This window comes from Rhinopithecus roxellana, chromosome 15 (assembly GCF_007565055.1).
Source record: "Rhinopithecus roxellana isolate Shanxi Qingling chromosome 15, ASM756505v1, whole genome shotgun sequence".
Lineage (NCBI taxonomy): Eukaryota > Metazoa > Chordata > Mammalia > Primates > Cercopithecidae > Rhinopithecus > Rhinopithecus roxellana.
In genome coordinates, this window is record NC_044563.1 from 61,873,056 (window position 1) to 61,883,802 (window position 10,747).

General features: G+C 34.3%; 1 protein-coding gene across 1 annotated transcript; it reads left to right on the plus strand.

The window, feature by feature from the left end:
• The first annotated feature begins 2,833 nt into the window (after nucleotides 1-2,833).
• LOC104677200 (olfactory receptor 52J3) lies at nucleotides 2,834-3,769 on the plus strand. The gene has a single exon (XM_010382165.2). The coding sequence runs from the start codon at nucleotides 2,834-2,836 to the stop codon at nucleotides 3,767-3,769; it is 936 nt and encodes a 311-aa protein (XP_010380467.2).
• The last annotated feature ends 6,978 nt before the right edge of the window (nucleotides 3,770-10,747 follow it).

Here is a 10,747-nt window from a genome sequence, read left to right on the forward strand (position 1 = left end):
GATATAATGAAAAAGACTAAAGAGTAAGATGAAAAAATTAACTTTATGCTTTTAAGTCTGTGCTTTACATTTTAAACTTGATTGTGTCTTCAATATTGTTTAAGATATCTGCTCAAGCACGAAGTAAAAAGACAGTGATTTTCCCATTTAATGTAATGTTATTCTAGTGAGAATGAGAAATATGTATATATAAACACACATTTGACTGAAAAACGAGGGATAAAATGTTATAATAAACGAGAACTTTCACACCAAATGTATAGACTTAGTGGCATGAGAGTTTTCTCCATGTGGTTTTCATAGATCAAATATATAAGAAGGTGTTGTTATGAGCTGAGTTATATGATAATGAAAACTAACATTTTAAAATCATTTAAGCATGCTAAGTATTGTATTTAAGTGTATTATATTAACAACTTAAATTATTCCTCAGAAGTATTATAAGCTGTGGGTACTATTATCATTCTTAATTTTTCAGTTGAGGAAACTGAGACAAAGAGAAAATAAGAAGGTCACTCAAATTGACACAGATAGTATACATGAGAAATTCAGTATTTGATCTGAAGCAAACTCATTTCATTTGTAGATACTTTTACTAACTATCTCTATGACCTCTGTGATAGAGGTATGACAAATTGGCAAGGGGGGGAATATACAGAAGCAATCATGGATAGAGGGCAGAGTGACCAAATGCTCAAGGATCTTAATCCATAGACTAAACATTTAATAAACTCAGAATACATGGTCATTGAAATGAATAAGAGAGCTAAGATTGAACATGGAGTCTGCAATGCAAGGTTATTATGCTCTAACTTAGGTAGTTAATATGGATCAAGGACTATTTTATCTAGAAAACAACATCCTATAGTAATTTGGCTGTAAAATTTCACTTAGAAATAAAATGTATGTATCTGTATGCCATATATTAAATAACCGTATTTGGGTATTTTTGCTCCCACATCTGCACCTTTCTTTGGGAACATTTCTATACTTATCACTTTTCTTGAGCTTCTCTTTCCCCAGATCAGAGTCAAAAAGTTTTGTTAGCAATCTCAGAGGATTCAATCTCATGGTGCCAATTATAGTTGAAAACCTAACTAACTCAATTTTCCTAATGTTCTAATCAACTAAAGCCTTAATATAAAATGACTCTTCTCGGACTGTAAAAATGACAAGGCTATAAAGCCATGCTGCTTGATACTCCCCTTGAGCTTATATTTCTATGACATAATAAGGCAGGTGAATTTTCTCTTGACTTAGGTATGTATTACATTCAAATAAGTGAGAAATGATCAAGGGTTGCTGAGATTACCAGGCTTGATATTTATCAGGTAGTACAATTTCTGATTTTAATCGAATAAAATTCCTTTGAAACTCTTAAATGGAGGTTGAAAATTTAAAAACGATCTAGAAGACCCATGGAATAGATATATTTTTTCAAAGCAATTATATAGTTTATTGGTGAAAAATATGTTCTGCCTTTCCTATGGGTTATAAGGAATAAAATGGACTTCTGTAGAAATAGAGCTTATTTCTTTCCCTCTCCATTTCTCTCTCTTTCTCATTCTCTATCTCTCTATCCTCCTCCACACCTCAGAATGGGTATATTATTTATTTTATTTTTTATCTTGATGTATTTTCCACTTTGACACACTTGTCAGAAATATGGAGCAACATATATGATGAAACAGGAGTCTGTTCTACTTTGTTCTATCTTGAACCACTCTGCCACAAGTTGGAGACCCACAGAAGTTCTATTTCATTATTTCAGCTTATGAGTGGTTGCTTCTTCATAATTTCAAAAGCATTGAAAGAGCACCCTTATATATTTCCTTTAGATAATTACAGAAAGTAATTTTATCTGCAAATAGACCTTTTTCTTCCAGTTTTGTGTCATCAAAAACATCTTCTCCAAGTACATAACCAAAGGAAGCCTTCTAGGTTGTCTCTACCTACCAGAAAAGTGACTTAATCAAGCAGGAGGTATAAACCCAGTATAAACAAGTTAGAGGAACTAATATAGAGTGAAGAGTAAATGATGCTTTCAAATACCACTAGAAACTTTCACCACCATAGAAATCCAAAATGAGCCACTGAAAAATTGGTTGCTCTTGAGAAAGTATTTTAATCAGTGAAAATCCTCAACAGGTTTGTTATTATTTTCTTTCTGAGCTCTTTCATGTGTGCTGGTATGTGACCCAGCCTGTGTTTGCTCCCAGGGCAAACATTCCAGGGTATCTATGCTTTTGTTATATCTACATTTCTCATGTTCTCTTCCTGTCTTTTTGACAGGATATTAGGCTTAATCTTGGCATTTGCTTTACATCAATAAATGATTAGCAAATCATTAGAAGAATTTTGCAGTTTTTAATTATAAAAATATGTGTACATCTGTGTCTGTAACTTCATGTTCTCATTAGTCTGTCTCCTCTTGAATTAATCGGCATTTCCCTTGTGCGAATCTTTGATTTTTCAGGCATTCTTCTTCAACCAGGGGACTAATAAAGGGTGCAGGGCATCTTCAATTATTCCAGTTAAATATCAGACTCTATGTCATAGAATCCTGCAATCTTTAATGTGTAAGGTTACGCATTATGCTACAATCATTATGTAAACATAAGAATTAAGTTATTTGAGACTGATCTATTCAAATGACTGTAGATTACAAAACACAATAACAGGACCCTCCAAATAACAAAACTTTTCATTTTACTCTACATATACTGAATGAAACACAAACCTAAATATTTTCATTCCAAACTCTTATTCAATCTTGTCTCCCCAGCTCCTGCTTCTACATGTGGCAAGTTCTCCTACACTGTGATTTGGAAGAATGTTTTATCACAACAAGAGCATATTTCACCCAGTCACATTTTTCCTCATTGGAATCCCAGGTCTGGAAGACATCCACATGTGGATCTCCCTGCCTTTCTGCTCTGTTTACCTCGTGGCTTTGTTGGGCAATGCCATCATTCTGCTAGTCATCAAGGTAGAACAGACTCTCCAGGAGCCCATGTTCTACTTCCTGGCCATTCTTTCCACTATCGATTTGGCCCTTTCTACAACCTCTGTGCCTCGCATGCTGGGTATCTTCTGGTTTGATGCTCACGAGGTTAACTATGGAGCTTGTGTGACCCAGATGTTTCTGATCCATGCCTTCACTGGCATGGAGGCTGAGGTCTTACTGGCTATGGCTTTTGACCGTTATGTGGCCATCTGTGCTCCACTACATTACACGACCATCTTGACATCCCAAGTGTTGGTGGGCATCAGCATGTGCATTGTAATTGGTCCAGTTTTACTTACACTTCCCATGATCTATCTTATCTACCGGCTACCCTTTTGTCAGGCTCATGTAATAGCCCATTCCTACTGTGAACACATGGGCATTGCAAAATTGTCCTGTGGAAACATCCGTATCAATGGTATCTATGGGCTTTTTGTGGTTTCTTTCTTTGTTCTGAACCTGGTCCTCACTGGCATCTCATATGTTTACATTCTCCATGCTGTCTTCCGCCTCCCATCACATGATGCTCGGCTAAAAGCCCTAAGCACATGTGGCTCTCATGTTGGGGTCATCTGTGTTTTCTATATCCCCTCAGTCTTCTCTTTCCTTACTCATAGATTTGGACACCAAATACCAGGTTACATTCACATTCTTGTTGCCAATCTCTATTTGATTATCCCACCCTCTCTCAATCCCATCATTTATGGGGTGAGGACCAAACAGATTCAAGAGCGAGTGCTCTATGTTTTTACTAAAAAGTAAGACTCTTATCATGTTATTTTACTAAGGGCTTTAATCCATCTATAAAGACTGATATGTTCTTGCCTTAAGGAATATCTCCTGATCCTCACATTACTGCTGTCAACTTGCAATATAAGTTGGTTTGTTCCTGGATGTTGACTAATAATGGATTTCAAAACTGTCAGAAACATCATTGTAGTTCAAGTTCAAAGACTGATCAACTACCCTGGAAGGGATATCCTGGGAGAGAGCTGTGGGGCCTTTGCCTGCATGACCTTGTGAAGAATGCTTGTTAGCACAACACTGCTTCTGTTCTGGGGAAAGAACATATTATACTGAGTGTTTTGTGACCAGTGATGAGAGATACGTGGCACTGGAAATTTACCCTATAAACCACTTTATTTATTCCTTTATTCTTTCTTTCCTTATTTTCTTCCTTTCTTTCTTTTTCCCTTTTATTCTTTTTCTCTTACTTCTGTTTATTCATACATCATGCATTTCATGATTCCTTTAATTTATATTTATTCAATGTCTGGCCCTATGGAGCTTGCATTCTGTTGTGCTCTTACAAAGCCAGTTTTACAGGTTCAAACAATCATTGCCAAATCTGTAGCTTCAAGTGGAATCATATACCAAATAGATAACACTCAGTGCAATGATAGCCAAAACAAAAACATAATTTCAAAACTATTTATCAGTAACACCAGCATAATTTATCACTGATTGGTTTTTGGAATTCATGCCCATAACATAAGCACCAGTTAGGTATGGCATTTTTACATCCATGATATAGTTTTTCCAGTATTCTCTCAATCTGTATTTAACCCTAAAAGACTCTATTTCAAAATCCAAGACCTCTCTTTCCAACCTGCGATCTGTCATTTGTTCTCCTACAGACTTTAATATAGAATATGTCCTATTTAGCTATTGATAGCCACATTTCACATGATACTAAAGGTTTTCAATTTATTTATTATGATTTCCAAAGACCAAGCAATTAATTATCTCCTGAATTATCAAACTTGTCACATTGTTTTTTACAATTATGCTCATTTTGTCTTACGTAGGTTATTTAAAATGTAAAGCAAAAATGTAACAGTTTTGTTACTGATACCAAAAATTAACAACTTTTTATACTGCACTCATCTCAAAGAGGATGTTTAATAACATACACACAGCATTAAAGCTAATGTCACCTTTAACACTGCCCCAGCAGATGTCTCTCCCAATTTTCCAGAGGCAAAGGCTAGTGTGTGTATTTTCTGATTTCACATTGCAAATTTTTAGATTTACAGCCAATCACAGTATTTCCATTAGATCATTTGTTATTTATTTATATAGACTAATGTACTCTGTGTTTTGTTTTGTAATATAGATGTCATTTATATTTTTGTTTTCTAATAGTTGATTCATCTCATTATTTTTAATTACAAAACATGCTGCACATCTTTGTATATATTTCTTCGTACATTTTAAGTTAATTTATCCAGGTTTTATTCTTTAAAGTAAAATTATTAGGTAGCAGGTTTACAACCAATCAGAAAGTATTTCTGCTTTCTTGATATTTGTTTTTGATTCACTTTCTGATTTTACATTTCCTATTGCTTTCCTTTTTTTCACTTTCATTTTTTTGTTATTTTAGTTCCCTTTATTAATAAAAAATTTCCCCACTGATATTTAAAAATTTGCATATTCATTATCTGTTTTTCTATTGGGTATTATTAAAAAATTAACTTCCCCAATTTCATCTTTCTTTTTTTCTAACAAAAACTAATTTGTAACTACCTACTCTGAAGAAACAAACATATTAATCCTCTTTTAACTTTTGCTATTTTTCTTCTACCTACATCCATCTCGCTCATGTTGCTGCCATCTGGAATCTTACCTCCAGGTTTAAAAATAGAAATAAAACAGTTTACAATAATTATATATATATATATATATATTTTCAAATTTTATTTTATTTTAGCTTCAGATGGAACATGTGCAGGTTTGTTGCATAAGTATAGTGAATGTTGCTGAGGTTTAGGCTTTTAATTATCTTGTCAACCGTGTAGTGAATATAATAGCTGATAGGTAGTTTTTCAACACTTGCCTCCATCTCTTCCTCCCCTCTTTTGAAGTTTCCAATGTTTATTGTTCTCGTCTTTCTGTCCATGTGACTCAGTGCTTAGCTTTCATTTATGAATGAGAACATGCAATATTTGCTTTTGTGTTTCTTCATTAATTCACTTAGGATAATGGCCTCCAGGTGCGTCCATGTTGCTGCAAAGGACATAATTTTGCACATTTTATGCTGTGTAGTATTCCATTATGCATATGTGCGTATCACGTTTTATTTATCTCATCTGCTGTTGATGAACCCCTGGGTTGATTCTATGTCTTTGCTGTTGTGAACAGCGCTGTAATAAACTTACAAGTGCAGGTGTCTTTTTGGTAGAGCAATTTATTTTCCTTCAAGTATAAGGACACATCTAATATTCCCCACCCCAGCCATGCTGCCAGACGACAGCCCTCACATTTCAGCCAATTACCTCCTGTTTTGGTAATAACTGATTATAATTTTGTGTCTAAATGTGTCTTCACGGCCGGGCGCGGTGGCTCAAGCCTGTAATCCCAGCACTTTGGGTGGCCGAGACGGGCGGATCACGAGGTCAGGAGATCAAGACCATCCTGGCTAACATGGTGAAACCCCGTCTCTACTAAAAAATACAAAAAACTAGCCGGGCGGGGTGGCGGCCGCCTGTAGTCCCAGCTCCTCGGGAGGCTGAGGCAGGAGAATGGCGTGAACCCAGGAGGCAGAGCTTGCAGTGAGCTGAGATCCGGCCACTGCACTCCAGCCTGGGGAACAGAGCGAGATTCCTCTCTAAAAAAAAAAAAAATAATAATAATAAATAAATAAATAAATGTGTCTTCACTTACTTTTACAATATAATAACAGGACAAAGGTTTATAGAACTTTGGAACAAAATTTTATTCTATCCACTTTCTAAATTAATTGTTCAACCTTTTTTTCCTAACAATTAGTGTTGTAATGAAAAAATATAATTCCAAACATTTTTCATGCTTTTGAAATATTTTTTCTCTGTTCTTTGGAAAACATTTTGATGTTATAATATTTCATTTTATTGAGTCTAGCTTTGTAATTTTTAAATAAATAATGTTCGGTATTCTGTAGGTCCTTACATTCTGAAACTATATCTTGCACGATGTGATTATCACACATTGAGTGCTTGTATCAAAACATCTCATGTACCCCATAAACATATACACTTGCTATACATAACCACAAAATTTTAAAAAAGGAAACAATTAAAAATATTAAAATTAATCAAGCACATTTACTTCCTAAGCATACAAAAATCAGAGTACCTGGAATAGCTAGAATAATTTTCAAAATAAACATAATAAAGTGAAACTATCAATTTTTCTGTTTTAATACTTATTTTATGGCTATAATTATCAAGTCTATGTGGTAGTGGCAGGAGGATAGAGACATAGATAAATTGAAAGTACTAGAAAAACCAGAAATAAGCTGATGAAATATGACCATTTGAATTTTAATACAGTTTGATTGAGATATAATTAGCACACCATATATTTTACCTATTTAAATATACAATTAAATGAACTTTAGTATATTCAAAGAGTTTCGCTGCTATACTGCAATCGATTTAGTATTTGTTCATGACTTTGAAGCGAAATATCATACCTATTTGGCAGTCAATAGTGCTTCCAGTTCTAGAAAACCATGAATCCACTTTCTGTAGTCTATTAATTTGCCTCTTCTGAACATTTCAAATAAAAAGTAAAATGTGTGCCTTCATGTAAAATGTGTGCTTTCTGTCACACATCATGCAGTATGTTTTCTATTCCCAACTATATTGTAGCATATATCAGACCTTTATTCCTTTTTATTGAAACATAATATCTAATTGTACAGTTATACTATATTTTATGTATACATTCATCAATTGATGGACATTTAATTTAGGTTATTTTCAAGGCTTGGCTACTATGAGTAGTACTTCAATGGACATTTGTATACAACCTTTTGCATGACATGTGTTTTCATTTTTCCAGGGTATATACACAGAAGTGGAATTGTTAGGTTGTGGAAAATCTGTGTTTAGCAAATCAGGAAATAGAAATTAAAACCACGAGGAGGTATCACTATCAACCTATCAGAAGGACTAAAATTGAAAAGAATATATAGGGTGAAACACAAATGCTGGCAAAAATATAGAAAAACTTGATCACTCTTACATTGCTGGTGTGAATGTAAAATTGGGCAGCCCTTCAGGAAAACAGTTTGACGACTTTTCCAAACTAAATGTGCAATTAATATATGACCCAACAATTGTACCCATGGGTATTCATCTCAGAGAAATGAAAACTTACGTGCACATGAATTCCTGCAAAAAATGCTTACAGTTGCTCTGTTGATAATTGTCAAACAATGGAAACAATCCAGATATCCTTCAATGAATGAATGTTTAATCACATCAACAAATTATTGATACACACAACTTGGATGAATACTTGGATAATTATGCTGAGTGAAAAAAGATTTCATACACTATGATTCCATTTATGTAACATTATTTAGATTATGAAATTATTGAAAAAAAATGATTAGTTGTTTCCAGGATGTAAGGCCAAGGGAGTGGGTCAGGTATGGTAAGGATGTTACAGTGCCTGTAAAAAGCAGCTTAAGACATCCTTGTGGTGATGTAAATCTTCTGTATCTTCAATGTCCTAATGTTGGTATCATGGCTGCAATGTTGTTTTGCGAGATACAAGTTTGGAGAAAACTGGGAAAAGTCTACATGTGGTCTCTCTGCATTTCTCACAGCTGCATGCAAAACTAAAAGTACCTTATTTATTTATTTTTTAAAAGCTGATTGGGACTGGGCGCGGTGACTCACGCCTGTAATCGCAGCACTTTGGGAGGCCAAGGTGGGCAGATCACGAGGTCAGGAGATCTAGACCACCCTGGCTAACACAGTGAAATCCCGTCTCTACTAAAAATACAAAAGGAAATTAGCCAGGCGTGGTGGCGGGCGCCTGTAGTCTCAGCTACTGGGGAGGCTGAGGCAGGAGAATGGCGTGAATCTGGGAGGTGGAGCTTGCAGTGAGCGGAGATGCCAGCCTGGGCGACAAAGCGAGACTCTATCTCAAAAAAAAAAAAAAAAAAAAAAAAAAAAAAAAAAAAAAAAAAAAAAAAAAAAAGCTTATTAGGAAAATGGGTAAAATGCGTATCCCTTTGTGGTTGGGTAGAGTGTCTACAAATGTCAATTTGCTCAGGTTGGTTGATGAGTGTCATTTATTTCTTCTCTTTCCCTACAGATACTCTATCCACTTGCTCAATCCGTTAGTGAGAGTCAAGTGTTGAATTGCTTATGTTTGTGGATGTCTTCATATATCTTTAAAGCCTACTAGCTTTTGAAAAATATATTTTGAACTACCGTTGTTACACAATACTCTTTAAATTAGTGTTTGTTCTGAAACACATTTTGTCTGATATCAGCATATACTCTTTAGCTTTTCTTTGTTAATTTTTTGTGATAAATCTTAGAAAACATATAAGTGGGCCTTGCTTTTTCTCCATTATAATAATCTCTGTTAGTTCACGTATTTAGCCTGTTCATTTTTATTGTGATTATTGATATGTTTAGATTAAAATCTACCAGCTTTCTAGTATTTTCTTACTTATTGGATCTGTTTTTTGTTTCTTTTCCCCTCATTTTCTACTGTGTCTTGGTTTTGCTCAACATTTTTAACTGAATCTATGTTATCTCCAATACTGAATCATTATTAACATAGTTTTTTCTTAACACTTGCAACATGTAACTTTAATTAAGTATAGTCTATTTTCAAATACTTTACTGCTTCATGTACAGTGTAAGAACCTTACAACACTATATCCCTAACTCTTCCTTTTAATTTTTAGTGTTGCTTGTCATTTTATATACATCATATAATTTTACTATTAAGTTTTATATCATATAAAATATTATATAAATGATATATAGGCATGCAGTGCAAAATGACATTTTGGTCAAGTACAGATATCATATAAAGTGGTGAGCATCCAGTATGTTAAGGTTAATTTATTATTGAAGAAAAATATTATTTTTTATAAATTTAGCATAGCCTAAATGTACAATGTTTATCAAGTCTACAGTAGTATACAGTTATGTCCTAGGCCCTCACATTTACTCACCACTTCACATTCTTTCACTCATGGACTCACCCAGAGCAACTTCCAGTCCTGCAAGTTCCATTTGTGAAAGTGTCCTATAAGGGTATACCACCTTTTTGTCTTTTATATTGTATTTTTGCTGTACTTTTGTATGTTTAGATATATTCAGATACACAAATACCACAGTCTTACAGTTGCCTACAGTAGTCAGTACTGTACATGCTGTATAAGTTTGTGGCCTAAGAGCAATAGGCTTGCCCACATATCTTAAGTCTGTAGTAGGTTATACCATCTGGGTTTGTGTAAATACACTCCATAATGTTCACACAATGATCAAGTTGCCTAGTGATGCATTTCTGAGGCTGTATCCCCATTGTTGAGCACACGTGATTGTAATATAAAATATGAAGTCATTTTATACTGATAACATTATTTTATTTCTACAGCCACTTATCTTTAAGAGCAGCAAACTATAGACCCCCACCTGCTTTTGTGAGTAGTTTTATTGAAACAGAGATATGCTCACTTACTTTTATATTATATATGCCTCTCTTTGCATTTCAGTGGCGGAGTTAAATAAAACCACATGGGCATAGAATTGCAACAGAAACCACATGACCTTCAAAAGTCTACAATAATTAATCTTGCCCTTTATAGTTTGTATACTGAACTCTATTTCAGCTATATTCAAAATGAGAACATAATTAGTTTTAAGTTCAATCATTTCATTACTACACATGAAGTTCTAGAGTCTCTATTTCTTGGATAGAGGGACCCAGTCTGGCAAAGCAGCT

What these genes read in the sequence shown, in the direction of transcription:
- LOC104677200 (XM_010382165.2), top strand. Translation starts at nt 2,834, where the DNA reads ATGTTTTATCACAACAAGAGCATATTTCACCCAGTCACATTTTTCCTC.